At 45.6% G+C, this 20,345-nt stretch overlaps 1 protein-coding gene across 1 annotated transcript in view; it reads left to right on the forward strand.

The window, feature by feature from the left end:
• The window catches only part of MARCHF10 (membrane associated ring-CH-type finger 10), a 101,717-nt gene that overhangs the window by 68,757 nt on the left and 12,615 nt on the right, over nt 1-20,345 (forward strand). The window contains exons 7-8 of the mRNA XM_037746023.1: nt 9,164-9,330; nt 11,656-11,765. Coding sequence (XP_037601951.1) covers nt 9,164-9,330; nt 11,656-11,765 — 277 coding nt within the window. The remainder of the gene's footprint in view (nt 1-9,163; nt 9,331-11,655; nt 11,766-20,345) is intronic.

Raw genomic sequence — 20,345 nt, forward strand, 5'->3', positions numbered from 1 at the left:
CAAAGTGCTGGGATTACAGGCGTGAGCCACCGCGCCCGGCCAATTTAATCCCATTTCTTAATCACTTATACTCTTTTAAAGTTTTCCCTCAGTTATTTTAACACACATCAATTAGCACATAACATATGTACACTCCAGAGAATTTTCAAAACACACACATCACACACAAACCCAGACTTCCCTGTGCCCACCGTCCAGCTAACAGAACATTCTTCACACACTGGAGCCCTCCCGAGCCCCTCACCCACCCAATCTTCTCATCATCCCCCTTTCAGCTCCCCATACCCACCCTGACCATTCCTGTATTGCATTTATCATCTCTTTGCTTTTTGTTGTGTTGTGTTTTGGGGTTTCTTGATTTGAGATTTTACCATATGTTTATATGTTTGTTTGTTTGTTTCTTGAGACAGAATCTCACTGTGTCACCCAGGCTGGAATGCAGTGGCGTAATCACAACTCACTGCAGCCTGCGCCTCTGCGTTTAAGTGATCCTTGTGCCTCAGCCTCCCATGTAGCTGGGATTACAGGCGCGCACCACCACGCCTAGCTAATTTTTGTATTTTTAGTAGAGACAGAGTTTCGCCATGTTGGCCAAGATAGTCTCGAACTCCTGACCTCAAGCGATCCACCTGCCTCAGCCTCCCAAAGTGCTGGATTACAGGCTTGAGCCACCGCGCCCGGCCGCATATTTTATTTTTTTTATTCTTTTATATCTTTGGCCTATTAATTTAATCTTTTGACAGTTGTGTGTTGGAAATCTCTTTTCCCAATTTGCAGTTTTTCTTTTTCTTTTTCTTTTTTTTTTTGAGACAGAGTCTCGCTCTATCGTCAGGCGCCAGACTGGAGTGCAGTGGTTCCATCTCAGCTCACTGCAACCTCTGCCTCCCAGGTTCAAGCAATTCTCCCGCCTCAGCCTCCCGAGTCGCCGGGATAACAGACATGCGCCGCCATGCCCAGCTAATTTTTTATATTTTAGTAGAGATGGGGTTTCACTATGTTGGCCAGGATGGTCTCAATCTCTTGGTCTCATGATCTACCCACCTCAGCCTCCCAAAGTGCTGGGATTACAGGCATGAGCCACCACTCCCAGCTGTCTTTTTCTTTATGATGTCTTTTAATGAAAAGACATCTTTTTTTTTTTTTTTTTTTTTTGAGACTGAGTCTCGCTCTATTGCCCAGGCTGGAGTGCAGTGGCACAATCTCAGCTCACTGTAACCTTCGCCTCCAGGGTTCAAGCAATTCTCCTGCCTCAGCCTCCTGAGTAGCTGGGATTACAGGCATGTACCATCACACCCAGCTAATTTTTCTATTTTTAATAAAGATGGTGTTTCACCATGTTGGCCAGGGTGGTCTCAAACTCCTGATTCAAGTGATCAGCCCGCTTCGGCTTCCCAAAGTGCTGGGATTACAGGCGCGAGCCACCGTGCCTGGCCCCATCTTCTTTTTGGATTGCAATTTGTATCTTGTTGTCTTGCTTAAGAAATCCTTCTGTTAACCTGATATCATTAGTTATTCTTCCTATTTTCTTGTAAAATCTCTAGTTTTATATTAGGACTTGATGTGAAATGGATTTGGACTTAAATGTAAAGGTGGTTCTTAATACGTGATATGAAGCAAGATTTATTTTTCCCCCTTATGAATATGAAATATCCAATTGTTTGGGATATTTCCCTATTGATCTACACAGCCATGTCTCCTTCAGAACATGCCTAGACAGGCCTCAGTTCAGGGCTCTCTATTCTGTTCCACTGGTCTTTAGTTGTCTTCTCCTATTCTAATACCATTCTGTCTTAATGCCTGCAGCTTTCATAAGTTTTGATATGTGATGATGTAAGCCTCCTTCTCTACTGTTTTTAAAGAGTCCTTGACTGTATACTTAAGAATCCACTTGGGATTTTTATTGGAATCACATTTAATCTATAAAATATTCTGGGAGAACTGACACCTTTGTGATATTGACTTTTTCTTTGATAAACGTGGTATGCCTCTCCTTTTGTTTGTGTCATCTTTAATGCCTTTCAGTATAGTTTTGTGATTTTCTTCATAGAAGTTCTTTATTTAATTTATCCCTTGGTTCTTACATGTGTTATTTGCTATTGAAACAATATTTTAAATTCTAATTTTTTTTTAATAGAGAGGGGGTTTCACTACGTTGGCCAGGGTGGTCTCGATCTCTTGACCTCGTGATCCGCCCACCTCGGCCTCCCAAAGTGCTGGGATTACAGGCGTGAGCCACCGCACCCTGCCTTAAATTCTAATTTTAACTCTTTGTTGCTAAGATGTATAAATCCAACTGACTCTATATTTTCTCTGTATTTTTGCCAAAATAAAAATCATTTCAACTGTGAAAAATATTAATAGTTTGATTTCTTTCTTTCTAAACCCTATACTTTTTAATCCTTTCTCATCTTACAGTTACGTCAATATTTTTGAAGATTGCTTATATTAAATGTGTCTGTTATGATTTGATCAGTCTCCTTTTTGAGCACATTCATAACTAATTACTTAGAAAAACTTCCTAGATGTGTAACCGTTGATGAAAGGAATGCAGAGTCTTAAGGTTCTTAATGTATATTGTCAAACTGTGCTTCAGGAAAGTTTTACATGTTAGTAATCTCATCACCACTTTATGAGAGTCCTCTTTCTCCACACCCTTTCCAGTTCCAGGAATTTCTATGCTTTTTAATGTTTGTCAATAGTAATTCTTGGCTGGGCACAGTGGCTCACTCCTGTAATACCAGCACTTTGGGAGGCTGAGGTGGGTGAATCACTTGAGGTCATGAGTTTGAGACCAGCCTGGCCACCATGGTGAAACCCTGTCTCTACTAAAAATACAAAAATTAGCCGGGCGTGGTGGCACACACCTGTAATCACAGCTACCTGGGAGGCTGAAGTGGGAGAATCTCTCGAACCCAGGAGGCGGAGGTTGCAGTTAGCTAACATGGCCCTACTGGACTCCAGCCTGGGCAACAGAATGAGACTCCACCTCAAAAAAAAAAAAAAAAAAAAAAAAAAAAAAAAAAAAAAAAAAAAAAAAAAAAAAAAAAAAAAAAAAAAAGTAATTATTTGTCATTTTACAGATACTTTTTGACTTTTCCCATTTTATTTACATTTTATGTATATGATGTTTTTGATGTAGTGGAATTTTAGCATTACTTACAGTCAAATCTGTCAGTATTTTCCCATATTGCTTTCGCATTTGGTGCCATGTTAGAAACTCCAGTCCTCACTCAAGCATCCATAGTTATTTTTATCTAGTATTGTTATATTCTCCTTTTGTATATCATAGTGGCTAGAAACATGAGCTTTGCTATCTTGTGGTTCTAGATTTCATTCCTGATTCTACCAACTATTAGCTCCATGATTCTGGTAGTTTCCTTCATTTCTTCTTCTTTTTTTGAGAGGGAGTCTCTCTCTGTCACGAGGCTGGAGTGCAGTGGCACAATCTCAGCTCACTGCAATCTCTGCCTCCCGGGTTCAAGCGATTCTCCTGTTTCAGCTTCCTGAGTAGCTGGGACTACAGGTGCACACCACCACACCCGGCTAATTTTTTGTATTTTTAGTAGAGATGGGTTTCACCGTGTTAGCCAAGATGGTCTCCATCTTCTGATCTCGTGATCCGCCCTCCTCAGCCTCCCAAAGTGCTGGGATTACATGTGTATGCCAACACACTTGGCCCAGGTCTTTTTAAAAAATGTTTATCTGGTTACTACTCCACAATCATTTTATCCTTTCCTTACTAATTTGAAATGCTTTCTTTGAAAATTTGAAAACTATCCTTATCAGTCTGTTTTCAGACTTTCACTTCTGATCCATTAATCTGCCTGAAATACTGCATCAGTTATACACATTTATTATTGATGTATGGTTTTTAAAAAATATCTGAGGGCTGGGCACGATGGCTCATGCCATTAACCCCAGTGCTTTGAGAGGCCAAAGTGGGAGGATCACTTGGGGCCAGGGGTTCAAGACCAGCCTAGACGATGTGGCAAGACCCTGTCTCTACAAAAAAAAAAAAACAAAAAAACATATTCTGGGTGTAATGGTGGTTGTCTGAGATCCCAGCTATTCCAGAAGCTGAGGCAGGAGGATCCCTTGAGCCCAGAAGATCAAGTCTACAGTGAGCTGTGATCACTGCACTCCAGCCTGGGTGACAAAGCAAGACCCTGTCTTTAAATATATACATATACACACACATATATATTTTTTCTTTGTTACCCTTTCAAAATTTTTTATTGCCCATCCTAATTTATTTTTATTTTATTTTATTATTTTTTTGAGACAGAGTTTCGCTATTGTTACCCAGGCTGTAGTGCAACAGCACGATCTTGGCTCACTGCAACCTCCGCCTCCTGGGTTCAACCAATTCTCCTGCCTCAGCCTCCCAAGTAGCTGGGACTACAGGTGTGCACCACCATGCCCAGCTAATTTTTGTATTTTTAGTAGAGACGGGGTTTCACCTTGTTGACCAGGATGGTCTCGATCTCTTGACCTCGTGATCCACCCGCCTCAGCCTCCCAAAGTGCTGGGATTATAGCCGTGAGCCACCGCGCCTGGTCTGCCCAACCTAATTACATTGTTAATCTCAGAAATATGACCTGTATTTTTTTGTGCCCTAATACATACTCAATGATATAAATATTTAAAATATGCTATGGCATTAGCAAAGGTTGCATGTTCTCTCTTCTATGTATAAATGCATATATATATATATATAATACATATGTTAAAATCCTTCAGGCCAGGCATGATGGCTCATACCTATAATCCCAGCACTTTGAGAGGCCAAAGCGGGCAGATTTCTTGAGCTCAGGATTCAAGACCAACCTGGGCAACATGAAAAAACCCTGTCTCTACAAAAAATAAAAAATTAGCCGGGGGTGGTGGCTTGTGCCTCTGGACCCAACTACTTGAGAGGCTGAGGGGGGAAGGATTGCTTGAGCCGGGGAGGCAGCAGAGGCTGCAGTGAGCCAAGATCTTGCCACTGCACTCCAGCTGGGACAACAGAGTGAGACCCTGTCTCAAAAACAAAAACAAAAACAAAAAACAACTACATACTTTATTCTTTTCCATTGAGTTTGTCAATTTCTGAGATTAAAATCCCCCACTGTGATTTGGGTTTGCCCATTCTCCTTCGCATGTACAAGAATTTTGCTTTTATTTAGTGCATTAAAGCTCATGGCTGATCTCTTCTTGCTGGATCGATCAATATCTAGTGTTAGACTTTTAGCCTGAATTATGTCTATTAATATTGTGACACCTGGAATTTTTTATTTTGTTAATCACATTTTTTTTTCTTTTTTTTTTTTTGAGACGGAGTTTCACTCTTGTTAGCCAGGCTGGAGTGTAATGGCGCGATCTCGGCTCACCGCAACCTCCGCCTCCCGGGTTCAGGCAATTCTCCTGCCTCAACCTCCTCAGTAGCTGGGATTACAGGCACGCGCCACCATGCCCAGCTAATGTTTTTGTATTTTTAGTAGAGACGGGGTTTCACCATGTTGACCAGGATGGTCTCGATCTCTTGACCTCGTGATCCACCCGCCTCGGCCTCCCAAAGTGCTGGGATTACAGGCTTGAGCCACCGCACCCGGCCTAATCACATTTTTTTAAAGCCCCAGAAATCCTCCTTATCTCTGGTTGTTCCTTTTACACAGCAACTGCCAATATCCTCTGAAGCCTCCTGAGAATTACCTCTTCCCTTCGTTAAACAATTCATTTCCTCTGGAGTCAGCTGACTTATTTTCCTTGCCCCCTCTCATTCATGCTGGTGGCTTCCACATGTCACAGGTGGCCCCCAGTTGTTTTGTGAAGGAAGGAATGGGTGGCTTAGAGAGAGAGGTGGCCAGCATGATGTCCCCGGCAATTGTGTGTTTCGTCTCCTCTGAGATCCACTTTCCTGAATGGGAGGTTTTGTTTCATTGAATGTCATTCATGAACGTTTTAAAAAACTTTGACCTGTGGCCAGGTGCGGTGGCTCACTCCCTGTAGCCCCAGCACTTTGGGAGGCTGAGGCAGGATTGCTTAAGGCCAGAAGTTTGAAACCAGCCCTGGCAACATCAGAGTCCCTGTTTCTAGGAAGAAAAAAAAAAAAATTAGCTGGGCGTGGTGGCGTGCACCTGTGGTCACAGCTACTTGGGAGGTGGAGGTGGGAGGATCAATTGAGCACAGGAGCTGGAGGTTGCAGTGAGCTATGATTGCCACTGGGCGATAGATAGAGTGAGATCTGTGTCTAACTAAACAAAAAACTTTGACCTTTATGGAGAGCTCCCTTTCTTTGGAATGCGATGACAGAATGTTCCCCTGGAAGAGGCACTGTGCCACTTGCTGCCTGCTTCACAGGGTATCTGAAAGGGGGCAGCAGTTGGTCCCCTCCTATTGAAGCAGTTCTTGAGCTCGTTACCTTCCTAATTGCTCCGTCCCCTGCGTTGGTGCAGCCCAAGCCTGGAATTTCCCTGGGTCTGCCCTTCCGTTCTCGATGCTTCTGTGAAAATGCCTTGGGTTGTCATTTCCCTTCTTCTCGTCAACATCATATCTTCATCAACTTTCCAGGAATTCCTCATTACTTCTGGCCTGCTTGTTTTCCAGCACTATTGTGGATTCATTCTATATAATTATCTTTTTTTTTTTTTTGTCTTTTTAAGAGATTTGTGTGGGAAAGGAGACTGATGAGAGAGCTTAGCCTGCTATCTTGAGCTAATCCTAAAAGCAGTCTCAATTCTATAAAACAGTATGTACACAGAAGTAATACCAGAGGCTAGTACACCAAACTATATATCTTTTTTCTTTTCTTTTTTTGAGACAAGGTTTCCCTGTGTTGCCCAGGCTGGTCTTGAACTCCTGAGCTCAAGTGATCCTCCTGCCTCAGCTTCCCAAAGTGCTAGGATTACAGGTGTGAGCCACTGTGCCCGGCCAGACCCAACTATTAACAAGCAGTTACTTTAGGGTAATGATTTTATGCTGAATTTTCCTTTTCTTTTCTGTGCTTTTCTGTCTCTTCTTCACTTTTGTTTAAAATTTTTTTTTTTTTTGCAAAGTAAGGTAGCCAGTGGATCCCCGGTAATACCTTTGAGAAGATGGAGGACCTTAAGTTAAGAGTAAGATATTTATCAACCATAACAAGTTCGCCAAAGAGCCCCTGGTCCTCCTGTTGAGAGCAGTGATCTTTAGACCTGCATGGCCATCTTAACATTCAGGTTCCTGGGCCCAAGGTACTGAACCAAAACCTCTAAGGGTGGAGCTCAAGAATCTGTTTTTGAAACCTCCACCGGTGAACCTGATGGTCATTTATTTTCTATTGGAAACCATTGATTTAGAGCACTTGTTTCCAAATACAATCCCTTGTACTTGCCTAAATTAAAAATCGTCTAGGCTGGATGCCATGGCTCACACCTGTAATCCCAACACTTTGAGAGACCAAGGCAGGCGGATCACCTGAGGTCAGGAGTTCAAGACCAAGCTGGCCAAATTATGAAACCCCCATCTCTACTAAAAATACAAAAATTAGCCTGGCATGGTGGTGCATGCCTGTAATCCCAGCTACTCAGGAGGCTAAGGCAGAATTGCTTGAACCCGAGAGGCAGAGGTTGCAGTGAGCTGAGATCGTGCCACTGCACTCTCAAAACAAATACAGCAAGAACAACAAAATCTTCTACCACTCTTCTGCCTCCCCTCTCAAACTTGCAAGATCTCCCTCTAGTTTATCTTCACCAGTTGCAGCACTCACTCCCATGTACACTTATTCTTCCAGATTACTTGTGAAAACATGGAAATTATACTGAAATGTATTAAAGTCTAAATGTTGAAAATGTCTTTAAGTTATTCAGAATGTCTATAATGGAAAACTATAATTCTGCTCCTTTATACTGAGCTGCCCTTTCATGGGGAAAAAGGTCTCTCAAGAAACTGAGCATATATTTCTACATCCGGAGCAATGTCTATTTCTTCCTCTGTTTTGATTTTCATCTCTAGCCAGTTTCCTTTTCTTGACCAGACAGCCCCCAGTCCAGTGAGGACTCCAAGGAAGAGAAAATAGCCTTAGGCTTCTTAAAACCTTCCAGCATGAACCGTGACCAGCTATTCTTCACTCACCATTTATTAGACACAAATATCTTTACTTACATTTTCATTAGTTCCTCTCTTATCAGATTCCAGCAGCTTACATTCTGGAATGCCGACATCATTAGTGGGCATGCGTGGTGTTATTTGGGAGCTTGTGTCCAGGTTTATTGGTTCATCATTCACCGAAACCAACATCTGTTGAGTGAACGCTGTGTTGTGTGCAGCACTTTGCCAGACACTTGACAGTTTGCAGAGCAGGGTTCTCATCATCACGTGTAGCCAGCCTGCCCACAACTCTGGGAAGCAGGTGGCAGTGGCGTTATCACCATGACCCTCATTGTATAGATGAGGAATCAGGGTCTTGGGAAGATTAAGAAACTTATCCAAGGTCACACAACTTACAAGTTTCAGAGGCTGGCCTCAAACCCAGGCTCCCTGACCACGAATCCTATTCACTCACCAGTATGCCACCCCACCAACTTCCTATGGCAGGAGAGGGGCTCCTGGCCTTGACCGCAGTTTGGAAATGACTCTGTAGCCATTTCCCTTCACCTCTTGATTTATGGTGGCAGTGCTGGTTCTCTAGGTCAGCTCACACGTATCGACGATTGCAAAGAAGCCTGTGATAAGAATTTGCGCCGGCCGGGTACAGTGGCACACGCCTGTAATCCCAGCAATTTGGGAGGCCAAGGCAGGTGGATTGCTTGAGCCCAGAAGTTCAAGACCCACCTTGGCAACATAGTGAGACTCCATCTCTACCAAATAAGTTTTAAAATGGCCAGGCATGGTGGCATGCACTTGTAGTCCCAGCTACTTGGGAGGCTGAAGTGGGAGGATCACCTGAGCCTAAAGAGGTTGAGGCTGCAGTGAGCTAAGATTGTGCCACTGCACTCCAGCCTGGGCAACAGAGTGAGACTCTGTTTCAACAATAACAAAAAGAGAATTTGGGCCTCTATTATCAAAAACCATCTCAGTAGGGCCAGAGGGTGCAGCGGGTGAGTGCCAGGAGCCCTCTTCTTTCCCTGTCAATGCCCTGGGAACTGGTATTTGTAGAAACTGCAAACATGTAGCCTCCTATGGTCACAGTGGCTTGTTTTCCATTTAGTCTCCTGGAGGAAGACTCCGAGGAGGAGGGAGACTTGTGTCGCATCTGTCAGATAGCCGGGGGTTCCCCGACCAACCCGCTCCTGGAGCCTTGTGGCTGTGTGGGAAGCCTGCGGTTTGTTCATCAAGAGTGCCTGAAAAAGTGGCTGAAAGTGAAAATAACATCAGGTAGGTGGGGAAGGAAGTGCAGCGAACGTGCCACGACATGTAATTTACACGAGACACCCTGGTGTGGGCCTCGGAGCCTTGTCATCAGCTCACTCTCCTCCGCAGAACAGCGACTTGGGGACACGTGGCTGAGCTCCGGATTCTTGCTCATAAAAGCTGTCTTTAAACTATGGTAGGGAGGTTTTGTTTTGTTTTTCTGAGAGAAGAGTCCTGGAAACAAATGCTGTTGAATTCTACCCCTGCTCAGGGCCTGAGCAGAGACGCTAAGATCAACTCTTAGAAGGAAGGAAAGAGAAGAAGTGGGTCAGTAGGGGAAGCTCAGCAAACACACAGTAGCCACCCAGCTAGCAGACACACAGCAAAATATTTCAGAAGGTCCCTCACATGAGACCCCCAGCACACGCAGACTACTTCCTTTTATTTGGGGGCAGGAAATGGGCGTCACCTAAGAAACTAAACAAAACTGCCTTTTAGCAACAGGGATAAGAGCGCCCATCTGATTTTCGACAACCATATTAGATAAAGAGATTTCCACGTGCTGATTTTGTCAGCTCCCTAACATCTTATAATTGGGTGCGCAGCCCCTTCTCAACTCCCTGAGCAGGTTATAACCACATCGGTAGGTCAGCTGTAGTTTTCCGGGCAGAGAACAGGTTTCTTTAAAGCATGGCTTTAGGAATGAGATCAACTTTAACCCACACCCCCCGAAAAAAAAATTCATGGAACATCAGTGCAAAGAGCAACTTGATCAGAAAACAGCGGCTGCTTCTTTCAGACACACCTCTCTGAAAACATATTACCCCACAGCCAATTTCATGGGGGCATGAAACTGCACAAGCCCTATCTTTACCAACTACATCCTATTTCTCCCCTCTTCCACATCCTTCTCCGTAGCCATCACTATTCCAGGCTGCAGAGGGACTGAGAGATTTACCCTGTCCCCATGAGATGTTGCCACGCCCCCTCACCAAAGACAGCACACCATCGAATTACAGAATGAACACGTGGGGTGATCATACTAACTGTCTCATCCATGGAGCCTGTTTTACACAACTTCCCTAGCATAAGAAATATAAGACCACTGATCAAGATCCTTAAATGCATACCCATATAACGAGCAAAGTATTCAGTCCTTCAGAGGGCGAAGAAACGAGTGGAGTCTGGTTGCTAATGACTCCACCATGCAATGCTGTATCTTTCTAGAAATTTGGGCCAATTAAACATCTAACACAGAAAAAGTTACCCATGAAACATGTCATGAAAATGCTGTTGTGCTCATAAATGTCAATGCTAGTATGGGTATGTTCGGCAGGATTAGATCAGAAGACACTCGGGACATTCGGTAGCCTAAAGCATTACCGAACGATGCTAAAAAAAAAAAATCAAGCCAACAAAATGCAGATAAGGAATTACTTACTGTTCATCTTTGCCCTTTGAAAGCCTCTATTATTTACTGTTTCTTTATATCCCCAGTGCGGAAATAGAATGGGGGCATGAAACTGCACAAGCCCCATTTTTACCAACTACATGCAGGTAACTAATAAGTCGTCTATTTTCTAATGCATAAAATAAACTCCAGTACATCATTAGTCAAAAGCCGCAACTACGGGGGAACCTGGCAGAATGTCTGTTTAGACATAACAGCCCAGTTCTGCATCTTCCACTCTCACGTTAGGGAACAGAATAAAAATGCTGATCTAGAATGCCTGTTTTTATAAAAACAGCAACAGAGGCCTTCTCATATTTCTTTTCCCAGATGAGTCTGAGCTCAGGCTTATGAGCTGGCCCCAGGTACTACTGTAACTAGTACCCACACCTGGCCCCTCTCTCCCTCACTGTTCTCAGGTGGGAATGTTATCTGGGCAGAAGTAAAGGCAGATTTTAAAGCCATAGATCGAGAATAGCTTCTACCATCTATTTGGTCGTCACTAATTTATTTATTTGGACCTGTGTTAGGTTTACAAGAAAAAAAAGCCCAATATTCACTCTTTTTACAAACACCTGTGTCACAGACTCTTAGCCTCTGTGCAGCAATTCCAAGTTTATGAACCATCGTGTTTATATTTAAATAGAAGGCAAGATCTGTTATTTAAAAGTCATGCGAATTTCACTTCTATGAAGCTTGCATAATAGATGACTACAAAGGAATTTTTCAGCTCTCAGATTCAAGGTCATTTTCTACGAAGATGGCTGGCTTTAAAGGAAGGTCACTGAAGCTCAGAACTCATCACACACAAGTTCACTCGCAAAATGCCACCTGTCCAAAGTGCTAACACAAACAGACCCACGGTTACATGTACCACATAATTCTTTACCTAATTTAAGGAGCAGATCTTGGTGCCGTGAAGACCTGTGAGATGTGTAAGCAAGGCCTGCTGGCTGACCTGGGTGACTTTAACATGACTGAGTTCTACCAGAAGCACCAGCAATCTCAGGTAAGAAATGTGCCCACTCTGCCTCCACAGGCTAAAGTATGTTAGAGGGGCTGGGCGGGAAGATACTCCCTTTTCCTGATCTAAAGAATGCGGAAGGCCTCTGCTGGCAGGAGTCTGACAGTATGCATCTAGCTCACTTTTTTCAGAACACCTGCCACTAAATTGGAATATTAGAGAGTTAAAAAGTCTTTGTTTTGTTTTATTTTTTGAGGCCTTGTCTCCCTCTGTTGTCCAGGCTGGAGTGTGGTGGCACGATCTCACTGCAACCTCTGCCTCCCAGGTTCAAGCGATCCTCCTGCCTCAGCCTCCCAAGTAACTGGGAATACAGGTGTGCGCCACTATGCCTGGCTAATTTTTGTATTTTTAGTAGGGACGGGGTTTCATCACGATGGCCAGCCTGGTCTCAAACTCCTGACCTCAAGTGATCTGCCTGCCGCCACCTCCCAAAGGGATTACAGGCGTGAGCCACTGCACCTGGCCAAGACTTGGAAGTCTTGTTTGTCCTGGGTTGAGTTCGTCCTGCTGTTGGGGACAAAAGTAAAAAGCTTCAGTGGGCAACTGGACACCCAGAAATACCAAAGCTGGCAAGCTCCACACCCACATTTACAGAAGTAAGTTAATAACAAGAGAAAAAAAATATTAGGGTCTTGGAGGAAATGGTCTCCAATTTAAATATCAGGTAACACTGGGATAAGAAGGAACTTATCACACCTGTAATTCCAGCACTTTGGGAGGCCGAGGCAGGCGGATCACCAGAAGTCGGGAGTTCAAGACCAGCATGACCAACATGGCGAACCCCCATCTCTACTAAAAATACAAAATTAGCCAGGCGTGGTGGTGCATGCCTGTAATCCCAGCAACTTGGGAGGCTGAGGCAGGAGAATTGCTTGAACCCAGGAGGCAGAGGTTGCAGTGAGCCGAGATTGGCTAAAAAATTGCACTCCAGCCTGGGCAACAAGAGCCAGACTCCGTCACAAAAAAAAAAAAAAAAAAAAAAAAAAAAAAAAAAAAAAAAGGAGAAGGAACTGTTTTACCTAAGGTTAAATGCCTCCTGGCTGATCTTTAACACGTAGTGAATTCACTCTCCTGGGGTATTTTGACTGCATTTCTAATACTGTAAAAAAAGTTAGTTAACCTCAGGTGGGAAGGTGATTTATGCCTGGGGTAACAGTTAATCACCCAATTCTCAGGCAAACAGTCTTCCATTTAAAACTATTAATCTGGTGCAAAAGTAATTGCAGGTTTGCCACTATCAATGGTAATATCCACAATAACTTTTGCACCAACCTAATACTATTTTGTTCAATATGGATGTCACAAGGCACATGTGGCTAATAAGCAGGTGGCTGTTCTAATCGACATGTCCTGTAAGTGTCACATACACACCAAATTTCAAAGACACAGCACCAAAAAAAGAAAGGTAAAATATCACCCAATTTTACACACACACCAAGTTTCACAGACTTAGTACACTTTCCAATTCAGTATGTAAAGAGCTTGAAGTTGTCACTTCATTTTAACAAGTAAAAAGCTGAAAAAAGTGCAAAATCAGCAACCCTTCCTAGATCCATAAGAGAAGTGAAGTCACAGAGCAAATCACTGCCCCTAAAACTAGAGACAGGCAGATAGAATCACTAATCCCAGCACTTTGGGAGGCCAAGGAAGACCTCCACTCGAGGTCAGGAGTTTGAGACCAGTCTGGCCAACAGAGCAGAACCCCGTCCTACTAAGAATACAAAAATTAGCTGTGTGTGGTAGCGCATGCCTGTAATCACAGCTACTCAGGAGGCTGAAGCATGAGAATTGTTTGAACCTGGGAGGTGGAAGTTGCAGTGAGCCAAGACCACACCACTGCACTCCAGCACGGGCAACAGACTGAGAGTCCATCTCAAAAACAAAAAAAGAAAAGAGACTCACAGCTTACCTGAGCAGAGACTCCTGAGCAGAAAGCTCCATGGAAACGAGTGCTGGACAAGAAACCCTAACTGTAATTAATGAACTGCTGGAAGCTCAATGTAGACAAGTCCGAGGGTCAAAAACTCCAGGGGGACCCCGTCATAGGGGCATCCCCACACTTCTGTGAATTTTATATCCAGGAGTACAAGCGGGTGCCTCCAGTGAACAGCAAAGAAAAAGTCCTTCATGCTTCCAGCAGCGGGAGGGGAAAGTCATCATTTTGGTGTAAGCCAGGGCTTTCCGTTCCTCCTAACAAAGTTTGCCCTCAGGAGAAACTACTTAACCAGAGCCTAACCTTTGGAGGTTTTATCAGAGCCCCAAACCTAACTAGAAGAAGAGAAATTCTCAACTCCAGCCCCCTCTAGCCATCTTGTCCCACCTGAGGTGGGAGGGGGAGGACCAAGGAACTGAGAAGCACCTGTGGAGTTCACGGTCCAGAAGCACAAGCTCACTCAGACTGGGACCTAGAGCCTCAAAGGACTCTAGAACGCTTCCCCTCTCCCCACACCTCACCACATCGCTAACAACCCGTTTATAGCAGTTCCTTTTACCCAGTACATCACATCCGTCTACTAAGAAAAAATTATAAGGCATACTCAAAGGTGAAAAGCAGTTTTTCACTGACCTCAGATATGGCAGGGATGTTGGAATTACCAGACCAAAACACTATGATTAATACGCTAAGAATTCTAACAAGTAGACAGCACTCAAGAACAGATGGGCATTGCCGGGCGCGGTGGCTCAAGCCTGTAATCCCAGCACTTTGGGAGGCCGAGGCGGGTGGATCACGAGGTCAAGAGATCGAGACCATCCTGGTCAACATGGTGAAACCCCGTCTCTACTAAAAATACAAAAAATTAGCTGGGCATGGTGGCGGGTGCCTGTAATCCCAGCTACTCAGGAGGCTGAGGCAGGAAATTGCCTGAACCCAGGAGGCAGAGGTTGCGGTGAGCCGAGATCGTGCCATTGCACTCCAGCCTGGGTAACAAGAGTGAAACTCCGTCTCAAAAAAACAGATGGGCAGTGTACTCAGGCGTATGGAAATTCTAAGAAAGAAAAAGAAATGATTGAGATGAAAAACACTGTAACAAATGAAGAATGCCTTCGATGGGCTTATTAGCAAACTGTACACAGCTGAGGAAAGAACCGCTGAGCTTGAGGATATCCCAATAGAAACTGCCCAAAATGGACAAAGAGAACAAGGATTGGAACGACAAGAAAACAGAGCAGGATATCAAAGAACTTGTGAGACAACTATCCAAAAGGTGTGACAGACACATCATGGGAATACCTAGAAAGATAATAAAGAGAGAAAGGAACACAGAAATATTTGAAGCAACTATGACTAAGAGTTTCCCCCAAATTAATGACAGACATTAAATCATAAATCCAGGAAGTTCAGAGAACACCAAACAAGATAAATGCCAAAAAAACAAAAAACCACCACTGTGACATATCACATTTAAAATGGGGGGGAAAAAATCAAAGATAAAGAAAAAATTCCCGAAAGAGGCCAGAGGGGAAAAACACCCTCCCTACAGAGGAGTAAAGATAAGAATATCTGACTTCCCAGAAAGCATGCAAGCAAGAAGAGAGAGAAACAAAATATTTTAAAAGTGTTGAGAAAAAAACTGACCAACCTAGATTTCTGTACCCTGCAAAATTATCCTCCAAGAGCAAAGGAGAAATAAATATTTTTTGCAGGTAAATACTTAATGCCAAAAAAAGTAAAATATCAAAAAGAACAATGTAAAAATTACATAGGGAGGTGATCATTTGGAAATATTAGGTTAATAAATTGTATTATTAAAAATAATTTCGCCAGTTTGTTTTTACTTCTTTAATGTGGCTACTAGAAATTTTAAAATTACATCTGTGATTTGCGTTTGACTCTGAGTGTATTCTATTGGATGGGGTGATCTAGAAGGTAATTTCCACATAATAAGCAGTCAATACGTATTTACCAGACCTTTTTTTGGCCAACATTTTGACAGCTAAGACAAAATGATTTGTGCGAGTCTGGGCAATTCTACAGTTTCCGTTTTTTTTGTTTTTTTTTGAGACAGAGTCTCACTCTGTCTCCAGGGCTGGAGAGCAGTGGCATGATCTCAGCTCACTGCAACCTCCGCCTCCCGGATTCAAGAGATTCTCCTGCCTCAGCCTCCTGAGTAGCTGGGATTACAAGCACCCACCACTACACCCAGTTAATTTTTTTTTTTTTTTTTGTATTTTTGGTAGAGATGGGGTTTCACTATGTTGGCCAGGCTGGTCTCAAACTCCTGATCTTGTGATATGCCCGCCTTGGCCTCCCAAAGTGCTAGGATTACAGGCGTGAGCCACTGCATCCAGCCTGCAGTTTCCTTTTCTTAAATTCTAAGGTTGTAGACCAAAGAATAAAACATCAATAAGAATGAAGGATATTTGAAGAGTTCAATGAATAAGTCAGTGCCTAAGGCCACAGCAGCATTACAGGGGTCGGCAGGCATCAGGAGGTTAGAGAAAGAAAGGGAAAAAAGAGAAAAGAAGAGAGGAAGAGAAGGGAGGGCAGGGGAGGGGAGGGGAGGGGAGAGGAGAAGGATTTCCTGAGAAATAAATTTAGTGTTTAGAGGCCTGAAGGTCTCACATCACACCATCATAACCACCAGGCAGTAAGATCTGAGACAATAAACAGAGCGACTCACATTCCTGGACGCTGAGCATGTGGGAGGCAAAATATCGAAAGAAACCAGACCCTCTCAGTGCCTGAGGTCAGGTGCCAGCCAGGGCGCCGACAGGTTCATCTCAAGAAATAGATCGTTTCAGACAATGGAGCCTGCCAAGTTTCCTAAGGAGGACGCTTCCAGATGAGGATGGGCTGCCCAGAATACTACCAGAGCAGTCCACAGACATCACAAACACCCTGCGGCCCAGGGGAATGCCTTGTCTAGAAAAGACCCTTTTTGGCTCCAAGCCTTTCCACATGGCTCTCCCTCTGCCAAGCTGTTGCCACCATCTAATTTCCTTTATCAATGGTATTTATAGAACTGACCCAATAGCAGCACATTTTTCCATTTGTACTAAGATGTTTGCACTCATGTAGTCTGAGGCCGCACGCCCCAGTGAAAAGCCTACCCACTTTAAGATCTGAATCTACACCCCAGAGTGGCCCTGTGACCTTGAGGAAACTATGTAAACTCTCTGGACTCCAGTTCTCTCATCTGTAGAAGGTGAGAGATGTTAACTCCCACCTCACAGGTTTGGATGTAGGAAAAGACTCGAGTACATCACCTAATAGACAGAGTGTGTGCAGAGAAGGCTCCCATGCATGAGAGTTGTCAGATCACAGCCGCAGAGATGCCTGGCTCCCATGGCACTCAGGGGAGAAAGCTAAGCGCACCAATGACCGGCCTACAGTCCATCACTGAACCAACCAAAGCAACCAGCCCCACCCGGTCATATCCATATCCTCGGCCCCGCCGCGCCCTCCAAGTTGAAATGACTGGCTACAAGCACCTTCTAGAATGAAAAGAACTGTGAAAGTAATTGTGTCAGTCAGGGTCTGGGCAGGAAGAGACAGTGGCACACTCAGAAGGGGTGACTGAGGAATGCAGAGGGGAGGAGGGAAATGTGGGCGCAAAAGGAAGCAGCAAGGAGCAAGGAGGCGTCCTGGGACTTGCAGTGTGGCTAGGGTCATGAGCACTGTAGCTAAGGGACAGCCACCAGCAGCCTGTGGCCTTCAGCAGAAGACAGCAGCCACAGTCACACCATGCCCAGCAGGGAGGGATTGGGGAAGCCTCTCCCTCCTCCGCTCCCAGGTCTCTTGCCGGCGCCTGCCATGGGCCAAACCCCACAGGAAGCCAGAGGGCAAGGGAGCCCAGCTGGGGAAGGCCATGGGGTTGGCCCCTGGGCTGCAGAGCAGGAGGGGTGTGCATCCGCAGGGGAAACACAAAGCAGCCAGCAGTCATTGCTCCACGTGGAAGCAGAAACAATTTTTAATTAGTTTCAGTGAGAACCTCACAGGCCATCAGGGCCTTTTGGAGATGCTTGCATTATCATCCCAGGTGGCAACGAGGCTGCCAGGCCCGCCCTGCGGGGAGAGCCAGGTCACAGCACGGGCAGCTGCTGTCTGCCGGCGGCCAAGGACTCACACCTCACTACAGTCCCAACTGTCCCCATGACCTGCTGTGAATTCATACTGCCTGTCTGCTCACAGCCTGAGCAAAACCCCAGGCCCCAGGGAGACTGACATGGGCGAATTCTGAAGCTCCCCACGGATAAAAACTGAAGTAACCGTTGTTGAACACAAAGATATCTACGAAGTCACTGAACCTCAGCTGTCCCCGAGGCGCAGTGAGCCCACTGAGGGGACAAGCCCAGCTGGGGAGGTCGCCAGCCTGGCTGTGGAGGTGATGTGGACACCTGTGCCTTGGGGGTGCCCAACCTGGCTCACCAGGGGCTCCTTGCCACCATCCTGCTGCTCATCCTTGGCAAATGGCTTTTCTGGAGAAGCGGCACCATTTCTGGACATGTACCAAAAACGGGGAAAAACAAAAGAAACACAGAACTGGCTTCAGCTCAGCCTGGTTCTCACTTGACCTCCACTAACTGGTTAGCAAACGTATTGTTTTTCTTCTATATTTTCCTACTTAGATTTTTTATTTTTTTTTAATTACAAAAACCATACAAAAATTTCTTATAATTTACCACCCAAAATGACAACTTATAACACTTAGCTGCAGGTCTTCTTTTTCTCTATTAAAATGGTTATACCCAGGCCCAACCCTGGTCTAACCCCAGCTCTGGGATGGGGCCAGGATCCCTGCTAGGTTCAAGGAATCCTCCTGCCTCAGCCTCTCAAGTAGCTGGGTCCACAGGTGTGTGCCACCACACCCTGTTAATTTTTTTAAAAAATCTTTGAGAGATAGGGTCTGTCTCACTTTGTTGCCCAAGCTGGTTTCAAAATCTTGGGCCCAAGTAATCTTCCCACCATGGCCTCCCAGAGTGCTGGGATTACAGGTGTGAGCTACCACACCCGGCCAGGTTAACTAACCTTTCAAATGCTTACCGGGCACCTGCTGCATGTGAGATACTTGCTGAAAATGCTGCAGCAGCCAGGACCCGCATGGGGCTGCCGACCAGCATGAAGACTGTAGCGAGCAATCCCTGCAGGTGGAGGTCAAAACGAGGACCGTGCAGGCTGCTGCGGGAACAGCTGCCGGGATCCGACTTGCTCTCTGAACCAGAGAAGGGAGGTCTTCTCGAAACAGAGCAGTTTAAAAGCGGAAGGGGAGAGACGAGTGGGCCTTCTAGCCACTGGGCCTTTTGGAGTCTGTGACATCTGTGACGGACACCTCACCTGGGACCTGAGCGCAGATCAGGGCGTGTCCTTTAGGGGCCCGGTCAGCGCTGTTGGTGGCCTTTGAGGGTGTGGAGGGGCTCCCGTCAGAGCACGTTTTCCTCCCTGGCTCCGTCCTTCTGGTGGGAGCAGGGCAGATGCTAACAGGGCACTGAACTCAGATTATTCCAGTATGGGCCCCAAGGTCAAGGCTTGTTACCAGGCCTCAAGTGGCTAGATTTGGAAGTCCTACAAGCATCAGGAGAGGGGACGATTAGACAAAAGCAGCTGTGGGGCCGCAGGGACCTGGCGGTTTAATCCTAGGTCTGGCCTGTGGGAGTGCATCCGTCGTCTCCCCTCACTCCTCCGGTGGTGCTGAGACAGGCCTGCATTCACCCTGTGAGCGGTGGCTTTAACCTGGAAGCAGGACTCATATTTGATTCTGTTGGGCACTCAGTTTGGGGGTGGGGGGCAGAACTCCTGGATAGCAGCATGCAGCGATCCAAACAACATTCCAGCCTCCAAAATGGACCAGGAGAAAACAGGTTCCACACTCAAATACCACGCAGGCCAGGCAGAGAACACATCACGGCAATCGTCCAGGTGTCCCGCCACTGGGAGTGGTGGCATTTGTGGCAAATGGAAAGTGCCCTCCCGAGCCAAAGAGGGGCGTGTTCTTTTCTACCTTCCTTCTTGCTTCCTTCCATCCAACCAGAGCACATCCACAGGCCAGATTCAGCTCAGCAGCTACCAAGTGCTCGCCCTTAGTTTAGAACAGTGCTTCTCAAAAATGGGTGGTCCCCAAAACAGTAGCGTGAGCATCATCTGGGAACCTGTTAGACGCACACATTCTTGGGCCCCACTCCAGTCCAGCTGAATCAGAAATGCAGGGAAGAAAGGAGGAGCAGTGAGGCCAGATGCGGTGGCTCACAGCTGTAATCCCAGTACTTTGAAAGGCTGAGGCAGACCAATCACTTGAGGTCAGGCGTTCGAGACCAGCCTGGCCACCATGGTGAAACCCTGTCTCTACTAAAAATACAAAAATTAGCTGGGAGTGGTGGCACATGCCTGTAATCCCAGCTACCTGGGAGGCTGAGGCAGGAGAATCGCTTAAACCTGGGAGGTGGAGGTTGCAGTGAGCTGAGATCACCCATTGCACTCCAGCCTGGGCAACAAAGTGAGACTCTCAAAGAAGGAGAGGAGGAGAGGAGGAGAGGAGAAGGGAGGGCAGGAGAGGGAAGGGGAGAAGGGGACAGTGAAGGGGAGGGGAGGGGAGGGGAGGGGAGAATAGGAGGAACACTGCCCAGCAA

This window comes from Cebus imitator, unplaced genomic scaffold (assembly GCF_001604975.1).
Source record: "Cebus imitator isolate Cc_AM_T3 unplaced genomic scaffold, Cebus_imitator-1.0 Scaffold217, whole genome shotgun sequence".
NCBI classification, from domain to species: Eukaryota; Metazoa; Chordata; class Mammalia; order Primates; family Cebidae; genus Cebus; species Cebus imitator.